At 45.1% G+C, this 21,845-nt stretch overlaps 1 protein-coding gene across 1 annotated transcript; it reads left to right on the forward strand.

Annotated features, from left to right (window-relative positions):
• The first annotated feature begins 2,032 nt into the window (after positions 1-2,032).
• LOC129020125 (uncharacterized) lies at positions 2,033-20,921 on the forward strand. Its single transcript, XM_063658268.1, has 3 exons — positions 2,033-2,071; positions 2,285-2,764; positions 20,680-20,921. Exons 1-3 carry the CDS (start codon positions 2,033-2,035, stop codon positions 20,842-20,844), a joined length of 684 nt encoding a protein of 227 aa, XP_063514338.1. The 3' UTR covers positions 20,845-20,921.
• Positions 20,922-21,845: the final 924 nt, after the last annotated feature.

A 21,845-nucleotide genomic window follows, 5' to 3' on the forward strand; every position in this document is an offset into this window, starting at 1 on the left:
TGAGCCACCGCACCCAGTCTAGAAGTTATAATTTTAACTTTCCCTGAAGAACACTCATAAGGATTGCAATGTTTTGTTCATGAACAAATCTTCCAGACTGTGAGAATTAAGCAAGAGAAACTGAAAATAATAATGCGATACAGATTTTCCTAACTACAGAAAATTGAGGAAACATACTACAAAATGTGGAATGATTGACCTATAATTCTACCTGGGCTGGAGGGTCAAGAAATGGACAGGAAAGAATTTCCTGATTTCAATAGTAGAGCTGCTGTTGAAGGAGAAATATGTGCTTAACAAGAGAACTTCAAAGTAGGATGAATGAAGGAAATCTTACCCCCCCCCCAGTAATATGGAATTTATGCAGAGTCAATTTTTACTTCGGAAGGTCAGTAAATTCTGCTTTCATCCAATGTCTTTACATGTAGAATTATTTTTCATTATCATTGTTCTTACCTTTTGTAGTGATTACTCTGTTATTTATCAAGTAAATGATAACCCGTTACCATCAGCATCACTTTTCTTGTGATATATGGCTAATTTTCAGTGATGTACAAAAATATTTATCAACTACAGCTTTCATATTTTTGCATTCTTGGGATATTTTGTTACATGTGTAACAACTCTTGAGATTCCACACATAACAATACATTCTTAGGATTATTACTTTGCCATTGGTAGTCCCTGGGTTTGTCCACTTCTTGTATGGTGTTATTTGCAAATGAAATACACACATACTACATTTTTTTATGTGGGAGGTCCAACAACCTATCAACTGATTATTTTACAGGTGAAGAAATACACATTTAGTCTGTCTTTTATAGTTATAATATTCTTTAATAGTCATCTTTGTTTTCTCCTGTTTTTTTGCCATCATTTGATGTCAGACTGAAGAACTTTCTTTGGTCTTTCTTGTAGGACTTGTGTGCTGGAAATAAGTTCTCTTAGTATGTATGCTTAAACCTGGGAAAGTCTTTGTTTTGACTTCTGATTTGAATGTGAGCTTTGGTGGATATAGAAATGTTCTATTATATATGTTTCAGAGCAGAGGAATAGCACCTAACTAAAAGCAAATATGTCTATTTCACCCAAACACTTATCATTACACTAGTTTATATAAGTTAATGTCAAAAAACAATGAGCAATAAATAGGAATAGGATGGAAGAAGGAAATATTGTGATTGAAGATGATACCGTTGTTTGGGAAAGTAAAGACAAAACAACTGGAAAATTTTTTAAACTGGGGAAGGAGGCAATTTGCTGTTTATGGAGCAAACATACTATTGAATTAAAATCACACTTCTTGAAAATGTATATTAATTTCTAAGAATAGGACTAACACCGTATGCCATATCTGTGGAAAGGTATGAGTATTTCCTAATGAAATGACCTGAGTGTCACCTCTATAGATTTATATACAACTTTGATGGATTGAAGGTGCCTCATCCCAGCCCCCACTGTAGAGAAATGGTTTAAATGTAAGTAATTCAGGAATCTGATCCAAATTAACTCATGTATAATGTTCCAGAAAAATTCACAACATCAAAGAAATGTTATAAAATTTATTTTTTTTTTTTCTGACAGAGGGCCTCACTGTTTCACCCAGGCTGGAGTGCGGTGGTGTGATCTCACCTCATTGCAGCCTTGACTTACTGGACTCCAGAAAGCCTCTTGCCTCAGCCTCCCAAATAGCAGGGACTACAGGCATGGGCCATCACACCTGACTCATTTTTTAATTTTAATTTTTTTTTTGTAGAGACAGGGTCTCACTATGTTGTCCAGTCCAGGCTGCCTCAAACTCCCGGGCTCAAGCAATCCTCCCACCTCAGCCTCCCAAAGTGCTGGGATTATAGGCCATTGCTCCTGGCTTATTTTTTATTTAGTCATGGTTTAGCTAGATCACCCAGGCTGTTCTAAAACTCCTGGGCTCAAAAGATCCTTCCCGCCTCAGCCTCCCTCTCGGGTAGCTGGGACCACAGGTACTTGCCAACTCGCCCAGCCTTTTATTATCAGTGCCTAATGCTTAAGGAGAATGTGGGCTACCTTTTACTTTCAGATAAAAAACATTGAGGTGAGATAATTCTGTTAATTTTTTTTAACACAAAGGTTCATAACTTGAATAGGTACTGTTTCTTGCCTAAATTATTTAATTAAAAAATTTCGTTTTCATTTTGTAGTCTCTTGAATCTCGGAGTTGATTGAAATGTATTTTTAATAGCCAAGTAGATTCACTTTTATATGGTTTTAAAATTGTTGGGTATATAAGGGGCATTTGAAACATTAGATTTTTGTATTTGCTGTGACTTTCCTACTGGCCAGTGTGCCAGGTACCGGATATCCTCCGGGAACTGCAGGCAGGCCCGTCTCTCTTTCACCGGTGAGAGCCACAGCCTACTCTTGGCGGAAGCGGAAACCCTTTCCTCCATCACGTTTCGCCCATTCCAGGCCAGAAGCAGGCCCTGCTCCTTGCTGCTCGCCTGTGAGCATATTTCGTCGAATCCCGGCTGGGCGGCTTGGTCGCAGTGTGCCTGAGCTAGGACCGGAGCGCATTCATCGCCCACAGCCACTCCAGTTCCTGCGAGTGGTTGTTCCTGCACGCCAGGAGCCGTGGGCCAGGCCATCAGGCCATACAAGTGCTGCTAAAGCGGCCTCGCCTTCGGCTGCATCATCTCGGGGATGTTTCACTTGTCTCTTCTCCCAGTTTCAGCCCCAGCCCCTTGAACTCACCGGGTCTCCACAGCACACTCTGATCAATATCGCACAGGTGAGGAATATGAAATAACTCTTTATAAAGTGGAAGCTAGTAAGTCGTTCTTTTCAAACTTTCACAAGAAACTACAGATCTTTTTAAGATTTTTTAAAAGATCTTTTTAAAGATTTTAAAAAGATTCTGATTCAGCAGGTCATTGGGGGAGGCCTGATCCTCTGCATTTCTGACTTGGTCCCCAGTGTCGTCCATGCTGCTGGTTCGCGGACCGCAGTTAGAGTGCTGAGGTAATAATAGACCTGGTTAGGCAGGCAGGCAGGGGTCTGATCCCATGGAGCCTGGTGGGCCGTATTGAGGACTTTTATTGGATTTCCAGCAGAGAAGTGATGCTTGGGTTGTGTTTTAAGAAGCTACAGAACAAGTTCTGCCGAAGTGGAAGCAAAGACAGGTTACCCACTCCTCCTCTTTTGCTTCCCCGTCTCTTGCCTCGTCGCGGGTGAGCTATGACTATCTGGGGCGGTGGTGCGCCGGCGGTAAAAGTATTTACCAAGACAGTTGTAGGTAAAGGAAGGCAGGTTTATCAGAGAAAGTATGAAAATTCGTTGCGAGGCGGCAACAGGCAGGCCAGCAGAAGAGAAGCTGAATGCAGGGAAACAGGCTTGCTGAGGATTTTATGGACTGGAAACTTGGCTGATCGATAACGCCAAGGCAGCAGGGAGCTAATTTGCATTATTCTGGCCGCTGTGGTGTTTGATAAATTGAAGCGTTTGTTGATAAGCAGGAAGTTTGAGTTATGTATGTTATCTGAGCAGGAGGGCCATATGTCCTGGGCCATAAAGAAAGCAGGCCTATAGCTTAGCTGTCTCTTTTTGTTTATATGTCCTGGACCATGAAGAAGGGCAGATTTGTAGCTTATTTACTTTATCTCTTTGCTTTCTGCTGCTCTCGCCAGCCTGATTTTTTTCTCCCCTAATTAGGACTCTGCGTGCCTGATTGCTTTTCTCTGCCTTCCTTACTTGCAGCTCCCGAGGTCCTGTGTCCGTGAGAGCGGACCTAACTCAGCCCCAACTCAGCCGCTAACTCAGCCTCGAGCTACACAAAAAAGGGACTGGACTGGGCTAAGGCTTCAAAAAAGGGTGGGCCTTGGGTAAGATGTTCCAGCTGGTCCAGCACCCTCCTGTCCCATTTCCCAGGCCCTGGCAGTCCAGAATTCAGTAAAACATACCTAGATAACCCTCCACTGGTGAACCTGGAGGAAGATCCATCCTGTAGGAGGTGAGAGCCTGGGAAAGGATATCACTATGGAGGGACCTGAAGCTGTGGTGGAGGTCGCTGGATGGGGTATTGGAAGTGGCTTGGGGAGACCAGGAGATGAGTTTAAAGTCCTCAGGTGCCTGTGGGTAAAGTTCTGACAAAGGAACCAAAAAGAAATGAGTCAGATGATGAAAAGGATCAGGACCGGGGGAAAAAACAAGGACCCAACCTGGTGATCCGGATTAAACAATTATTCTGGGCAGGCAAGGGCAAGAAATAGATAATAATCTGGAAAAAGAAATCGCTGGTGTAGGAGGGATATCAGCTGAGAAGAGTTGGTCCAAGACTCTTAGTCTACCCTCCACAACCTGTGGGGTGCACCTGGTGGGCAACTAGGAGAGAAGGAAGGCCTGACGTCCAGTAAGGGAATCAGAATGTGAATGCAGTATTGCTGTGGGGAAGGATCACAGGCCAGCTGGAGCCACCTAAGTGAAAACAAGGGTCAGTGCCTGGGGATGGAAGGATCTGAATGGAAACTCACTTAAGGCCAGGTGGGGTGACCTGAGTAGCAAACAGGTAAAAGTTGGGTAGGAGGACCTGATTTGGATGGGGCTGCTCACTGTGATGTCTATGAAGTTATCATTCCAGCTGCTGTCCACCTAGGAGCAGTTGGTCAGTACGGTCAGCTGCGTGTTCCCATCTTGTGTATGAGGGCAGTAGTGAGGGCTGCTCTTCATGCCTCCCTTGATCACTGGCGGGAGACAGAGGATGTGGAAGTATGGGCTGTTTGGGGGGATGGTGCCTATGAGGAAGGTCTGATCCCAAATCTAGAGAATGGGAGGGTGGGATGTATCATGGAGGGTCAGGCCGGGGGTCTGGAGGATATCATGTCCTAAATGCAGATGTTCTCTGGGTCTCAGGTCCCTGTTACCAGCCCAGCCTGGTGAGGCTCTAGATGAGTCAGTAACCCTGGCTCAGGAGAGCTGGTGTGGGATCTGTTAGGCCAAGGGGTCTGGCTTCCTTTCTACCTCTGTAGAAATGTGTGTCTCCAGCGTCATGTCAAAGCAACTGATGACTTCCCTACCCCAGGCATCACTGAGCTAAATGGGGTGGCAGGAAGGTGATCACCACCTAAGTACTATCTTTTATTTTTTTTGAGACGGAGTCTCGCTCTGTCGCCCAGGCTGGAGTGCAGTGGCTCCATCTTGGCTCACTGCAAGCTCCACCTCCCGGGTTCATGCCATTCTCCTGCCTCAGCCTCCCGAGTAGCTGGGACTATAGGCGCCCGCCACCACACCTGGCTTATTTTTTGTATTTTTAGTAGAGACGAGGTTTCACCATGTTAGCCAGGATGGTCTCGATCTCCTGACCTCGTGATCCACCTGCCTCAGCCTCTTAAAGTGCTGGGATTACAGGCGTGAGCCACTGTGCCTGGCCCACCCAAGTACTATCTTATCCCTTCTCTCCTTTTCATCCCAGCCTGTGCCCACTGATCGCTTGGTTACCGGTCCCATTATCCACTCCAGCTCCTGGTACTTCTCTCCTGGGTACAGCTGAATCACCTGGGAAGAGCAGGCTAAGAAGTTCTGGTGCCCCTTTTGCAGCAAGGCTATCAGTGGGCAGAAGAGGATGGGGGAGAAGGGCTGGAGTAAGCCCTGCCCAGAGCAGGAGGGAGCCCCACACAGTTCTCCCTCAGCTGTTAACTTCCCAGAGACCCACCTCACAGTCAAGAGCACCAACGGGCACTCCTCCCTCCACTCCCCTTACTGGGGCACCAGTTTCTTTCCACCCCAGGCGTTGTTCACTATCCCCAATTATTTCAATTCCCATGGCTCACAGGAAGAAATAGGTATATTGTACTGAGATTTTTCTAAATGACATAAAAATATGTATTCATGAAACAATCTTTTCAAGATAAGGATCCCATCCATCGGACTCAAACATTACCCGCTGGTCCTTGGTAATCTTGCCCCACCCTACTGCCTCCTCTCTCTCAGCCACCCCTGATGGAATCCTGCAGTTTGTATTGTTCTGTGTCAGGCCTCTTTCACTCAGCATAATTGAGCTTCATCCAATAGTTCTTTATTGTACATGAATAATATTCCATCTTCAGAAGAAGCAAAATTTATTTCTCCAGCTGTTGATGGATATTTGGGTTAATATCAGTATTTGGCTATTAAGAATTAAATATGAATATTCATATACCAGTGTTTGTAAGAACATATGATATTTCTTTTTTGTTTGCGTGAGACAGAGTCTCGCTCTGTCGCCAGGCTGGAGTGCAGTGGTGCCATCTTGGCTCACTGCAACCTCCGCCTCCCAGGTTCAAGCCATTCTCCTGCCTCAGCCTCCTTAGTAGCTGGGACTACAGGTGCGTGCCACCACGCCCAGCTAATTTTTGTATTTTTAGTAGAGATGGAGTTTCACCATGTTGGCCAGGCTGGTCTCAATCTCTTGACCTCGTGATCCACCCACCTTGGCCTCCTAAAGTGCTGGGATTACAGGCATGAGCCACCATGCCCAGCTGATATTTCTTTAGAAGATTTTATTTTATTCTACCTAGGAGTAAAATGGCTGGGTGTTGTGACAGGTATATGTTTAACTTCTTAGGAAACTTCCAAACTGTTTTCCAAGTGGCTGTTCCATTTTGTATTCCTGCCAACATCATATGAGTTCCGGTTGCTTTGCATTGTCACCAACATTTGATACAGCCAATCTTACTAATTTTAGACTCCCAAATATGTGTAGTGGTATTAGAATTGTGGCTTAAAGCCAGGCACGTGGCTTTAAGCTCATGCCTGTAATCCCAGCACTTTGGGAGGCCGAGGTGGATGGATCACGAGGTCAGGAGATCAAGACCATCCTGGCTAAGATAGTGAAACCCCGTCTCTACTAAAAATTCAAAAAATTAGCCAGGTGTGGTGGTGGGCGCCTGTTGTCCCAGCTACTCTGGAGGCTGAGGCAGGAGAATGGTGTGAACCTGGGAGGCGGAACTTGCAGTGAGCCAAGATCGCACCACTGCACTCCAGCCTGGGCGACAGATCAAGACTCTGCCTCAAAAAAAAAAAAAATTGTGGCTTAAATTTGTGTTTACTTAATGAATAATGATGTTGAATGATATTTCATGTTTTTATTTGTCACTGAAAAATATTCTATGGTCAAGTATTAATGACACTGATTGTTTTCAGATTATTAGTTTTTGAGAGCTCTTTATATATTCTGGGTATAATTGCTGCATCAGATAATGGTTTATAAGTATTTTCTCCCATCTATGGCTATTCTTTAAAAATCCTTAGCAGTCTCTAGGCCGGGAGCGGTGGCTCACGCCTGTAATCCCAGCACTTTGGGAGGCCAAGGCCGGCGGATCACTTGAGGTCGGGAGTTCGAGACCAGCCTGACCAACATGGAGAAACCCCGTCTCTACTAAAAACACAGAATTAGCCAGGCATGGTGGCACATGCCTGTAATCCCAGCTACTCGGGAGGCTGAGGTAGGAGAATCGCTTGAAGCTGAGAGACGGAGGTTGCTGTGAGCCGAGATTGCACCACTGCACTCCAGCCTGGGCAACAAGAATGAAACTCCGTCTCAAAAAAAAAAAAAAAAGTCCTTAGCAGTCTTATGCCTATAATCCCAGTACTTTGGGAGGCCAAGGCGGGCAGATCACTTGAGGTCAGGAGTTCGAGACCAGCCTGGCCAACATGGTGAAACCCCATCTCTACTAAAAATACAAAAATTAACCAGGCGTGATGGTGTGTGCCTGTAGTCCCAGCTACTCGGGAGGCTGTGGCGGGAGAATTACTTGAACCTGGGAGGCGGAGGTTGCAGTGAGCTGAGATCATGCCACTGTACTCCAGCCTGGGTGACAGAGCGAGACTCTGTCTCAAAAAAAAAAGAAAAAAAAAAAAGAAAAAAATTCCTTAGCTGTATCCTTCACAAAGCAGATTTTTATTTTAATGAAGTTTCTCAATTTTTAATGGATTCTGCATCTTTGTCATATGTATGCAATTGTAACGTAACCCAAGGTCAAATAATTTCACCCACATTTTCTTTACATTTTATAGTTTAGATTATACATTGTTTTGTGATCCATTTTGAGTTAATGTTTGTATATAGTGCAAGACATAGATCTACAGTCTTTACTTTTTGCATATGCATATTCTATTTTTTAGCATTATTTGTTGAGAAATTTTGACTCAGTTCACTTTGTTGTTCAGTTGTTCACTGGACCACATATGTGTAGAAATGTTACTGGAACATTTATTCTGTTCCATGGATATATTTGTCTACTTGCCAAAGACATTGTCTTGATTAGGATTGCTAAATTTTCTTTGTTTTTTTTCAGAATTGTTTGGCTATTTGTTTGGTTATTTCAGATACTTTTCACCCTTTTTTTTTTTTTTGAGATGGAGTTTCACTCTTGTTGCCCAGGCTGGAGTGCAATGGCGCGATCTCGGCTCACTGCAACCTCCGCCTCCCGGGTTCAAGTGATTCTCCTGCCTCAGCATCCCAAGAAGCTGGGATTACAGGCATGCGCCACCATGCCCAGCTGATTTTGTGTTTTTAGTAGAGATGGAGTTTCTCCACATTGGTCAGGCTGGTCTCGAACTCCGGACTTCAGGTGATCCTCCCTCCTCGGCCTCCCAAAGTGCTGGGATTACAGGCATGAGCCACCACGCCCAGCCTTCATCATAATTTTATAACTTCATAACATAATACATTGTTATTTTTCTTTTTCTTTTTTAAAAGATTCAATGATTTTTTTAAAGCAATAAAAAATAGTAACCCTTTGTGTTTACTGAAGTGGTTATCATTTCTGGTGCTCTTCTTTCTTTCCGGATTTCCACTTGGCTTCATTTTTCTTTGCCCCCATGAGGTTTAGTGATGTGTCTTATGGAGCAAGTATGCTGATTACAAACTCTTTCACTATGGCTGAATTAATAATTTATTTTCCCTTCACTTGGAAAGATATTGTTTGCTGGATATAGGACTCTTAGTTGATATACTTGTTCTTTCATTACTTTAAGGTTATTGTTCTATGGTGTCCTGATCTGCACTGTTGCTGGTAATAAGTATGTAATGAATCCTATCTTTGGTTCACTGTAGTTAATGTCTTTTTCCTGTTGCCTTAAAGCTATTTTAATTGTTCCTGCTGTGAAGTAATTTACTGATGATGTGCCGTGGTGTAGATTTATATACATATATGCTCGTGGTTTGTTGAACTTTTTTGATCTCTGGGTTTATAATTTTCATCCAATTTGGAAAATGTGAAACCAATATTTGTTGAAATATTTTTTGTTGTGTTCTTTCCTCTGCCAAAGAGTCTTGTTATTAGGATATTATGTCACTTGTAATTTTCCCACTACACAGCTCACTGATGTTCTGTTTTTTGTTGTTGTTGGTGGTGGTGGTGGTGGTTTTTTTTTTTCCCTGGGTGCTTCATTTCGGATAGTTTCTACTGCTAGGTCACAAGGTTCACTCATCTTCTCTGCAGTAACTGATTTGCTGTTTATTCCACTCAGTGTAATTTGTTATCCCAGATGTTGTTTTCATGCCTAGTAGCTTGAATCATGTTTTTTTCTTGAGTTTTTAAATTGTTTGGAGGTAAAATATACTAACAGAGAATTTGCCATTTCAATCCTTTTTAAAATGTGCCATTCAGTTGTAGTAAATATACAATGTGGTGTGACCAACGCAGCTATTGATCTCTAGCATTCTCTCATCACTCTAAACAGAAATTCAGTACTCATTAAACAAGTCTCCAGTCTCCCTTCCCCCCAGCTCCTGATAATGTCTATCCTACTTTCTCTATGAATCTGGCTATTCTAGGCACCTCATGTAACTGGAAGCATACAGTATTTGTCCTTGTGCTGGGCATGGTGGTTTACGCCTGTAATCCCAGCACTTTGGGAGGCTGAGACAGGCAGATCACAAGGTCGGGAGTTCCAGACCAGCCTGACCAACATGGTGAAACCCCGTCTCTACTAAAAATACAAAAATTAGCTGGGTATGGTGGTGTGCACCTGTAAACCCAGCTACTCAGGAGGCTGAGGCAGGAGAATCGCTTGAACCTGGGAGGCAGAGGTTGCAGTGAGCCAAGATCACACAACTGCACTCCAGCCTGGATGACAGAGTGAGACTCTGTCTCAAAACAAAACAAAAAACAAAAAATTTGTCCTTGTGTGTCTGGCTTATTTCACTTAGCATAATGTTTTCCAGGTTCATTCGTGTTGTATCATGTATGAGGAATTCATTGCTTTTTCTGTCTGAATGATACTTCATTGTATGGAGAAAGCACACTTTGTTTATCTACTTTGAACACTTATTTTTTTGTAAAGATTTAAAAAATATATTTAAAAAATAGTTTGACAGTAATTGAATTAAATCATTGGCTGGAAGAGTTGTTTCTACAATAATATTTTGGCTACTGTGAATTAAGATGGCTATGGCTATGAAATTGGTGTACATGTGTCTGTGTGAGACCCTGCTTTTACTTCTTTGGATATATACCTAGAAGTGGAATTGCTGGTGTAAACAGTAATTGATGTTTCCCCCCCTTTTTTTTTTTGAGACGGAGTCTCGCTCTGTCAATCAGGCTGGAGTGCAGTGGTGCGATCTCGGCTCACTGCAAGCTCTGCCTCCCAGGTTCATGCCATTCTCCTGCCTCAGCTTCCCGAGTAGCTGGGACTACAGGCCCCCGCCACCACATCCGGTTAATTTTTTATATTTTTAATAGAGACGGGGTTTCACCGTGTTAGCCAGGATGGTCTTGATCTCCTGACCTCGTGATCCGCCCGCCTCGGCCTCCCAAAGTGCTGGGATTACAGGCGTGAGCCACCGCGCCCAGCCGGATGTTTCCCTTTTCTAGTAACAACCATAGTGTTTTGTTTGAGACGGAGTTTCGTTCTTGTTGCTCAGGCTGGAGTGCAATGGCGCGATCTCAGCTCACTGCAACCTCCGCTTTCCGGGTTCAAGCGATTCTCCTGCCTCAGCCTCCCAAGTAGCTGGGATTACAGGCACGTGCCACCACGCCCAGCTAATTTTTTTGTATGTGTTTTTAGTAGAAATGGGGTTTTGCCATGTCAACCAGGCTGGTCTCAAACTCCTGACCTCAGGTGATCCGCCTGCCTCGGCCTCCCAAAGTGCTGGGATTACAAGCTTGAGCCACCGTGCCCAGCCTGATTTTGTTTTGTTGTGGAGTTTTAGGAGTTCATATATTCTGGGTACTAATCCCTTGTGAGATAGGTGATAGGAACATGTGTTCTCTCATTCTGTAGGTTTTTATTCTGTTGAGAGCATCCTTTGGTGCACAGAAGTTTTCAATTTTGATATAGTCCAGTTCATCTATTTTGGTTGCCTGTACTTCAGGCAACCAAAGCACATATTGGAGAAATCCAATATCATGAAATTTCCCCCAATATTTTTTTTCTAAGCCTTTTTTTTTTTTTTGAGACAGAGTCTCGCTCTGTCGCTCAGGCTGGAGTGCAGTGGCACGATCTCGGCTCACTGCAAGCTCCGCCTCCTGGGTTCATGCCATTCTCCTGCCTCAGCCTCCCAAGTAGCTGGGACCACAGGCGCCCGCCACCACGCCCGGCTAATTTTTTTTTTTTTTGTATTTTTAGTAGAGACGGGGTTTCACCGTGTTAGCCAGGATGGTCTGGATCTCCTGATCTCGTGAACCGCCCGCCTCGGCATTCCAAAGTGCTGGGATTACAGGCGTGAGCCACCACGCCAGGCCGGAAGTCTCAAACTCTTATTGTAGAACTGACATTTCCTTTTCTTTCTTTTAGACGGAGTCTTGCTCTCTTGACAAGCTGGAGTGTATGGCGTGATCCTGGCTCACTGTAACCTCTGCCTCCTGGATTCAAGTGATTCTCATGCCTCAGCCTCCCAAGTAGCTGGTATTACAGGCATGCGCCACCACGCCCAGCTGATTTTTGTATTTTTAGTAGAGACAGGGTTTCACATGTTGGCCAGGCTGGTCTCGAACTCCTGACCTCGTGATCCACCCGCCTCAGCCTCCCAAAGTGCTGGGATTACAGGCATGAGCCGCCTTGCCTGGCCTTTTTGTTTGTTTGTTTTTGAGATGGAGTTTCATTCTTGTTGCCCAGGCTAGAGTGCAATGGTGTGATCTCAGCTCATGGCAACCTCTGCCTCCCGGGTTCAAGTGATTCTCCTGCCTCAGCCTCCCGAGTAGCTGGGATTACAGGCATGCACCACCACGCCTGGCTAATTTATTTTGTATTTTTAGTAGAGACGGGGTTTCTCCATGTTGGTCTGGTTTGTCTCAAACTCCCGACCTCAGGTGATCCGCCTGCCTTGGCCTCCCAAAGTGCTGGGATTACAGGTGCGAGCCACCGCACCTGGCCTTCCTTTTCAATTTTTAAAATGTTTGCTTCATATATTTTGGGCCTCTGTTATTTATTGCAATTATATTTATAACTGTTATGTATTCTGTATGATTTGAGCCTTTTATAGTGCTCTTCTTTGTGTCTTTTAACAGTTTTTGACTTAGTCTGTTTTGTGTGACAATTGTATAGCCACCCCTGCTCTCTTTACGTTACTATTTGCATGGAATATCTTTTTCTTTCATTCTCTTTCAACTGACTTGGGTATTGAGATCTACAATGAATGTGCTGTAGACAGGATACAATTTGATCATATTTTAAAAGTTCATTCTCCCTGCCTCTGTCTTTTGTTTGGCAAGTTTATTCCATTTAATTACTGATAACGAAGGCATTATGTCTGCCATTGTACTATTCGTGTTCTGTATGACTAATAGCTTTGTTTTTCATAAAAATACGAGGAATTCCTTATGTTTTCAAAATCAATGTCTAGTTTCTTGGCTTTTGATTGGGAACTTTTATTAACACTTAAAGTCTTAAAGGAGGGAGCATAGCCACACTCTGCAGAGGGGACAAGAGGGCAAGTTGAACTCCCAGAGCTGAATCCTTACGTGTCTTGCCTCATCACCATGACTTGGTAATGAGGACTCTGGGGACACATTTCTTTTTCTGATCTTTTTTCTTTTTTGAGACAGAGTTTTGCTGTTTCGCCCAGGCTGGAGTGAAGTGGCACGATCTCGGCTCACTACAACCTCCGTGCGCTCCCCCCACCCCCGGGTTCAAGCGATTCTTCTGCCTCAGCCCCCTGAGTAGCTGGGATTACAGGCGCCCACCACCATGCTTGGCTAATTTTTGTATTTTTAGTAGAGATGGGGTTTCACCATATTGGCCAGGTTGGTCTCGAACTCCTGACCTCAGGTGATCCATCCGCATTGGCCTCCCAAAGTGCTGGGATTACAGGTGTGAGCCACCACGCCCGGCCTCTGGGGACCCATTTCAACAGTCTGGCACCCATGGTTGGGAATATGTTTAACCTCTAAATTGGGGTTTTCCTGCTGAACTACGTCTGAAAGACTGCTTCTCTGAGCTAGCTCATGCTTTTGCTTTTCCGTGAATTTAAGTTTTATCCTGTTGTCGATGTGTTTTCTTGAAAATAAGCAGATTGAGACATCAGATGGGAGAAAGGCTTGACTATGTCGCCAGCAGCCTCATGCCAAATTCCTGATCCCTGGAGGACAATCAGAGCCCCCCTCCTGCTCCAAGGCCAGGAGATGGCGCCACTGGACAGTGAGTCTGGGATTCCTAGCACACACTTGTCATTGCTGGTCCAGGAGAAAGAAGCAGGAAGGGCCATTGAGTACAATCAATCAGGACATTCTGCTTAAGTGCAAATTTCTCCCCAGGAGGGGTCGGGTCACTGCACTGGGAGGAAGCCCGCCTGCCAAGGGCTGTGTCTGGAACCTGTTCATGCGGCTCCACTCAGCACAGTGAGATCGCCTCTTGTTACTCAGTCTCCAGGGGGGCGGGACCTGGAGCCGTATCCAATCAGGGCCATGGGGTGGGGTCGTGAGAACTGTGGATCTGGCGCGCTGCAGGGAGGTGGGTGCGCGGCATCTTCACCCCTCTAAACGCGGCTCCTACTCTGTAGTTGACAGACACCCACAGACGTGTCTGTAGCATCCTCTGTCACACTGGGACCCGTACTGGCAGCAGGAGCCGTAGGGAGGACTGGGACACCTGGAAGCCAGGAATTGGTGAGTGTACGGGGCTGAGGGTCCCGAGACTAGGATGGGACTGGTTGGAACCGGCAGGAATAGGCTGTGGCGGGACCCGGGCCTCTTCGTGGGTGACTCTGGGTTCTGGGACCCAAGTACCCCTGGCGCACCTCGGCCCTGGTTCCTCTCAGGCTGCAGGGTGGGGCTGCGACGGCAGCCGAGACCCCGAGCCGTCCGGTCCAGTCCCTGCGCAACTGACTGCGGCCCTGGGCCCAGCGCCCTCTCTGGTCAGCTCCGCGCCCACTGCCCCACGTCACGCCCGCTGCCTCCGCGTCTCCCCGTATGGGGCCACGGGAGGGTCATGGGGTGAATCCTGCCTCGAGTATGGGGTTCGTGTGAGACGAGCGGTAGGCTGTGGGGTCCCCAGTTCCCTCTTTCTCACCAGGGGCTTTTGGATTTTATCTGAGTTTCCCAAATATACGCGAAGCAGGGTCTCAAATCCGCGACTGTGGTCCCTAGGCTACCTTCTCCTAAGGCTGGCAGCAAATTTGGGATTTCCTGATCCCTTTCCGCATTTCATAACACGGATTTCCTTTAGTTCACAACAATATCACTTCTTCGTCCTCCAGGCTATGTTTCAAACACAGGCAGTATTTTAATTGTCATTTTTTTAGAGGGCAGTGTATGGCTCTTTTAAAAATATTTGTTTTGTGTTTGTGAATGTTTCAGAGAAGAACCACCTGACACTCCGCTGTAAACAATCTTTGTGTCTCTTTTTATCTGCCCTAGGCACAGACACCTTCTGAGAATGTCTTGGGTTGAGATTCCCCTTTGGAAAATTTACAGTGATGTGATCTCAGCCCACCCTCTGCCTTTTCCTGATCCTGGGTTTCAGGACTACCTGGGGCTGGCCCAAGATGCCTACAGCTGCCAAGTCTCTTGGGAAAGTCTAGTGAATATCAGCCCCTAGGTTGCTTCCCACAAAGAGCCTGAGGTGTGGGGGTGAGGCCTCCCCAGGGAGCAGCTGGATGCCCTGGGGTGGGACCAGTCTCCTATATCATTATTGTAAAAAACTAATCCCTTGGGACAGGCCTTTTCTTCTCCAACCCATTTCCATTCCTTGGGGACACATGGCTAGTCAGCCAATCAAATTCTGGTATAGAGGAGACCAAACAGAAATTCTTTCTGTCCTGTAATCCTAGCAGTTTGGGAGGCCAAGGTGGGCGGATCACCTGAGGTCAGGAGTTCAAGACCAGCCTGGCTAACATGGTGAAACCCCGTCTCTACTAAAAATCCAAAAATTAGCTGGGCGTGGTGGTGCACCCTTGTAATCTCAGCTACTCATGAGGCTGAGGCAGAATTGCTAGAACCCGGGAGGTGGAGGTTGTAGTGAGCCAAGATTGCGCCACTGCCCTCCAGCCCGGGCGACAGGGCAAGACTTGGTCTCAAAAAAAAAAAAAAAAAAAAAAGGAAAGAATGATTTCTGTCCTCTGGATTCTCTCAGTCTAGTGAAAGGAGAAAACCACCCCCAATGAGTTGTTGCAAGAACCTGAAAAGCACACAGTTGAGTGTCTTCTGGGAGAGTGGTCACTAAGCACTTCAGGGAGCAGCTTGGAGGTGGGGGGATGTCCCAAGTGATAGGATGATGTGACCTGACACTTGAGTCAGACACTTGAGTGTTTCAGGTCAGCACTGCCCCTCCCTGGGTTTATCACCTTGAAAAAATAGGTTTACTCATTTCAGCTTCAGTTTTTTCTTTTGTTGTTGTTGTTGTTTTGAGACGGAGTTTCACTGTTGTTGTCCAGGCTGGAGTACAATGACGCGATCTCGGCTCGCCGCAAACTCCGCCTCCCAGGTTCAAGCAATTCTTCTGCCTCAGTCTCCCAGGTAGCTGAGATTACAGGCATGCGCCACCATGCCCACCTAATTTTGTATGTTTAGTAGAGATGGGGTTTCACCATGTTGGTCAGGCTGGTCTCGAACTCCTGACCTCAGGTGATCTGCCCGCCTCGGCCTCCCAAAGTGCTGGGATTACAGGCGTGAGCCACCATGCCCAGCCATCAGCTTCAGTTTTTTAATAACTGTAAAATGCACTATATCATTAGAGATTGATGGAGAAGTTAAAGTATTTCAAAACATGCCAGAAGAAGGTAGGTTTTAGGGAAAAAAAGTCTAGTCTTGTATTCCCTTATAAAAATTCTTATTTTTCTTTCCAGAGCCTGTGTAGTAAGTTTCTCAGCTCCTTTTTCTATTGGGTGATTTCAAATGGAATTCTAGGCCTTAGCATGAAAATACTATCAGGGAAAAGAAATAGGGAAAAAACCTCTCTTCCATTTTGGTTACAGAAAAAATGAGTTGTTTTCAAAAGAAAGTGTGGTGGATTATACTGGTGAATTACAAAGATGTTCCATAACCTCAGTTCTTCTCCTTCGTAGGTTGAAGAATTTGTGACTGTGGATAAACGTGAACTTGGCAGATTAATGCTAACTCCTGTGGGACAGCATTTAGCAACACCTAAAAAAGTACTCAATTATGATTTTTTGTGTACTAAATGATTATGGAAATAGTAATCTGTGTGGAAAGAACACACTCAAACTCAAAGGGCTTTTTCTATTCTTTCAATAACAACAATCAACACAGAAGACTTTTGTGACCAAAAGTGTGGGTTTTCTCCCTACCAAAAGGCAACCAGTGTATCCTGCGGTGGACAGCAACTGGGTCTCTTCCAATTCAGTTTTGACATTCTCTACCCTGGAGATAGTTTCAGAGCCCATAGGTTGATGGCTCAGTCTCCACATCCCTCCCTCCCTGCCTGCCACTCCCTACCATTCAGGTATCAGTGGTAAGTCTGGGCCAATTATAACCCACAGGTTTCAAGTTGGAGTTCCTGTGCTCTCTTTGGGTTTAACTTGCTATTGTGGCTCACAGAACTCATGGAAACACTTACTCATCTTCACAGTCTTCTTTCATTTCTTTTTTTGTAGAGATGGAGTCTCACTATGTTGCCCAGGCTGAACTCCTTGCCTCAAGTGATCTTCCCATCTTGGTCTCCCAAAGTGCTGGGATTACAGGTGTGAGCCACCATACCTAACTCTGAGGTTTCTTTTTTTTTTTTTGAGGCAAGAGTCTTGCGCTCTGTGGCCCATGCTGGAGTGCAGTGGTGCAATCTCAGCTCGCTGTAACCTCCACTGCCCAGATTCAAGCTATTCTCCTGCCTTGGCCTCCTGAGTAGCTGGGATTATAGGTGCACACCACCACACCTGGTTAATTTTTGTATTTTTAGTAGAGACGGGGTTTCACCATGTTGACCAGGCTGGTCATGAGCTCCTGACCTCAAGTGATCCACCCGCCTCGGCCCCTCAAAGTGCTGGGATTACAGGCGTGAGCCACTGTACCCGGCCAAGGATATTTTAAAGGATACAAATAAACATCCAGGTGAAGAGATACATAGGGTGAGGTCTAGAAGGGTCTTGAGCACAGGAGCTTCTGTCTCTGGGGTTGGGGTGTGCCACCCTCCCAGCTGATGGATAAGTTGTTTACCTTCCTATAAGCCTGCATGTGTTGAGCTGTCTGGGAGCTTTCTGAATCCTGTACTCTGGGACCTTTTCTTGAGACCTCATTGGATAGGCATGATTCATAACTATGTAGAAATTGGCTGGACAAAAAAGGTAGAATCTAATACTGATAGACTGAATGGGAAAATCCACCAAGCCCTGTCTGTTCAGATTCTTTTTGGCTTCTCTATGTAGCATTCTTTCCTCCAGGGTATGAGACAGGATCCTTTCTGAAATGAGTGTCTGATGACCCACAATCAAAAAAGCTGGGAAGATTAGACTCCTTCCTTGGGCAGGTGAAGGACAGCAGGAGAAGGTCAGTGAGAGAGATTCTGTCTTCTGAGTCCTGCCTCTGAAGCCTAAAGTGCCACAGCAGTATAACAGGGGCTGTGAGAGTTATGAGCCAGGAAAAATACAAAAATTAGCCAGGTGTGGTGGTGCATGCCTGTAAAACCAGCTACCCAGGAGGCTGAGGCGGGAGAAGTGCTGGAACCAAGGAGGCCGAGGCTGCAGTGAGCCGAGATCGTGCCACTGCACTCCAGCCTGGGTGACAGAGCATGACTTGGTCGCAATTAAAAAAAAAAAAAAAAGTTCCACATATCCCTAGGGCAGAGGCACACTGCAGCCAAGCTCTTTGCTAAGGAAAAACAAAAGTGACCTCTGCTTCAGTTCCCAATAAATACTTATAAGTATTGTCCTTTCCATCTGAGACCTCCTCAGCCTGAACTTTATTGTCTATATCAGTATCAGCATTTTGGTCACAACCATTCAGCAAGCCTCTACAAAGTCCCAAACTCCCTCATCTTCCTGTTGTCTTCTGAGCCCTCCACACTCTTCAAACCTCTGCCTGTTAAGAAGTTCCAAAAACAATTCCCCATTTTCAGATATCTTGATAGCAATGCGCCACTTCTCAGTACCAATTTTCTTGTATTACTCCATTCTTGCAGCATGATAAAGAAATACCTGAGACTGGGTAATTTATAAAGAAAAGAGGTTGAATTGGCCCATGATTCCTTAGACTGTACAGGAAGCATGGTACTGGAAGGATGGCATCTGCTCAACTTCTAGGGAGGCCTCAGGAAACTGATAATCATGGTGGAAGGCAAAGGGGGAGCAGCAGTTCACATGGCCAGAGAAGGAGCAAGAGAGAGCAGGGCAAGGTGCCACAGACTTTTAAATGACCGGTTCTCACAAGAACTTACTATCACAAGAACAGCACCACAAGGATAGTGCTAAACCATTCATGAAGGACCACCATCCAATCACCTCCCACAAGGCCCCACCTTCAATATTGGGAATTACAATTCGACATGAGATTTGGGTGGAGATTCAAATCCAAACCATGTCGTTTTGCTTTTTTCTGTTTTCTGTTTGCGGGGTAGATTTTTCTCCATCCCTTTACTTCGAGCCTAAGGGTGTCATTGCATGTGAGATGGGTCTCTTGAAGACAGCATACCATTGGATCTTGCTTTTTTATCCAAGTTGCCACTGTGCCTTTTAATTGAGGCATTTAGCCTGCTTACATTCAAGGTTATTATTTATATGTGTAGATTTGATCCTATCATGTTTTTAGCTGGTTATTATGCAGACTTGTGTGGTTGTTTTATAGTGTCACTGCTCTATGTACTTAAGTGTGCTTTTGTAGTGGCTGGTAATGGTTTTTTCTTTCCATATTTAGCACTCCCTTCAGGACCTCTTGTACAGATGTTCTCTTTCATTGTAATCACACAGGATGGGCTGTGTCCCCCAAATAACAAGTGGTGATTAAACATGTGAAATGTTATCTGCCAGGGTCACTCATTACAGACTCTGTGCCGAGCGTATTTTTTCATAGCTCTGTTTTCTGTTAGTTGTAATAGAATACCTGAAATTTGGCTGGGCATGGTGGCTCATGCCTGCAATCCCAACACTTTGGGAGGCTGAGGCAGGTGGATCATTTGAGGCCAGGAATTTGTGACTAGCCCAGCCAACATGGTGAAACCCCATCTCTACTGAAATACAAAAACAAAGCCAGGCATGGTTGTGCATGCCTGTAATCCCAACTACTTGGGAGGCTGAAGCATGAGAATTACTTGAGCTGGGAGGTCGAGGCTGCAGTGAGCCAAGATTGCCCCACTGCATTCCAGCCTGTGCAACAGAGCAAGACTGTTTCCAAAAAAAAAAAAAAAAAAACAAACCCTGAATTTGGGTTAATATATAAAAAATACTTATTTTGTACAATTCTCAAAGTTTGGAAATCCAAGGGCAAATGGGGTACATCTGGTGAAAGCTTCTTGCTCTTTACTATCTGAGGCAGTGGAGATCACTAGGCAAGGGGGCTGATTGTGCTAACTCTGGTCTCTCTGCTTACAAGGCCACAAGTCTTATTTGTAGGATAACCCATTCATTCATTACCTCTTCAATTCATCAGTGGATTAATCCATTCATGAGGCAGAGCCCTCATGCCTCTTAAAGGGCCCCACTTTCAGTACTGACACATTGGGGATCAAATTTTGTTATGCGTTTTGGAAGGGGAAATTATTCACACCTAGCAAGGGCTGATTAGGTACACTGCTTCTGCTGAAAATACCACACTCTCAGAGGGAAAATGGGAATTAGGCAAATACCCTATTGTTTGCATAAGTAGTTAAGGCACACACAACCCCATTTATTAGTTATGTTGGTACAGATCTTCCCAAATCTAGCCCCTAGATACCATCAAAGTTCAACTTTCTAAATAAACATGTGTAAGAATATGCAGTCTCAGAACTGCTAATGTTGTCTCTTATAGACAGTATGTTTGGGACTTTCTCATGAGAGGTAATACTGACCCACTATACAGAGAGACACTAGAGGTGATCCAGGCATATCACTGAGACCCATATCTCAGTCTCTGAAATCACCAATGAGAGGCATGTCCCTATTGGCTGTCACTTTACTGAATATATTCAATTCTAGCATCAGAATTGCTGTGATGGAAAAACTGAGTGTAAACAGAAGACAAGAGGCTGACCAAGTCATTGAATAAATTTTGAGAGTCTACAGCATTGTGTGAACTTCTGACATGAGTATAGATTCCTAATGCTGTCGGTCTGAACCTTCTTTCTCTGCCATGTGGGATGTTTCAGGACTCAGTGACCTTTGAGGATGTGCCTGTGAACTTCACCCAGGAGGAGTGGGCTTTGCTGGGTCCTTCCCAGAAGAATCTCTACAGAGATGTGATGTGGGAAACCTTCAGGAACCTGATGTCTGTAGGTAAGGGTAACATCATTTCTTCACTTAGTCAATTATAGAACAAGTGTTTCTTGGTCTTCTGCATTGCTCAATGATTTGGAACATGGTAGGGAATACAGTAGACCCTTGAACAAGGTGGGGATTAGAGACTCTTATCATCCACACAGTCTGTCAGATGCCTGTGAATTTAGAGTCCCTAAAAAGTTAACTACTAATAGACTACTGTTGACCAGAGCTTTATTGATAACAGAAAGTCAATTAATACATTTTGTATGTTTGGTATATATCTATATACCATATATATATACCATATATATACCATATATATATATATATATGGCCAGGTGTGGGGGCTCACACCTGTAATTCCTGTACTTTGGGAGGCTGAGGTGGGAGGATTGCTTGAGCTCAGGATTTTGAGACTGGCTGTAGCAATGAAGTGATACCTTGTCTGTATAAAAAATTAAAAAAGTAGCCATGGATGGTGGCACACCTGTGTTCCTAGCTATTCAGAAGGTTGAGGCAGTAGGTTCGCTTGAATCGGGGAGGTTGAGCTTGCAGTGAACCATGATTGCACCACTACACTTTAGCCTGGGCAACAGAGTGAGTCCCTGTCTCACTGTGTGTGTGTCTGGGCATGGTGGCTTGCGCCTGTAATCCCATCACTTTAGAAGGCTGAGGCAGGTGCATCACTTGAGGTCAGGAGTTTGAGACCAGCCTGGCCAACGTGGTGAAACCCCATCTCTACTAAAAATACAAAAATTAGCTGGGTGTGGTGGCATGCACCTGTAATCCCAGCTACTTGGGAGGGTAAGGGAGGAGAATCACTTGAACCTGGGAGGCAGAGGTTGCAGTGAGCCAAGACCACGCCACTGCACTCTAGCCTGGGCAACAGAGAGAGACTGTCTCAAAAAAAAAAAAGTGTGTATGTGTATATATGTTTAAGACAGGGTCACTTGCTAGGTTTACAGGCGAGTGCCACCGTCCCCAGCTAATTTTTGTATAATTTTTTTTGTAAGGTAGAGGGTCGTGAACTCCTGGCCTCAAGCATTCCTCCTCC

This window comes from Pongo pygmaeus, chromosome 20, assembly GCF_028885625.2.
Source record: "Pongo pygmaeus isolate AG05252 chromosome 20, NHGRI_mPonPyg2-v2.0_pri, whole genome shotgun sequence".
Lineage (NCBI taxonomy): Eukaryota > Metazoa > Chordata > Mammalia > Primates > Hominidae > Pongo > Pongo pygmaeus.

Coding starts and splice junctions, on each gene's coding strand:
- LOC129020125 (XM_063658268.1), top strand. CDS start 2,033: ATGTGGGCTACCTTTTACTTTCAGATAAAAAACATTGAG. Junction 2,072..2,284: donor TTCAGATAAAAAACATTGAG/GTGAGATAATTC, acceptor TTGAAACATTAG/ATTTTTGTATTTGCTGTGAC. Junction 2,765..20,679: donor CTCTGATCAATATCGCACAG/GTGAGGAATATG, acceptor GGGATGTTTCAG/GACTCAGTGACCTTTGAGGA.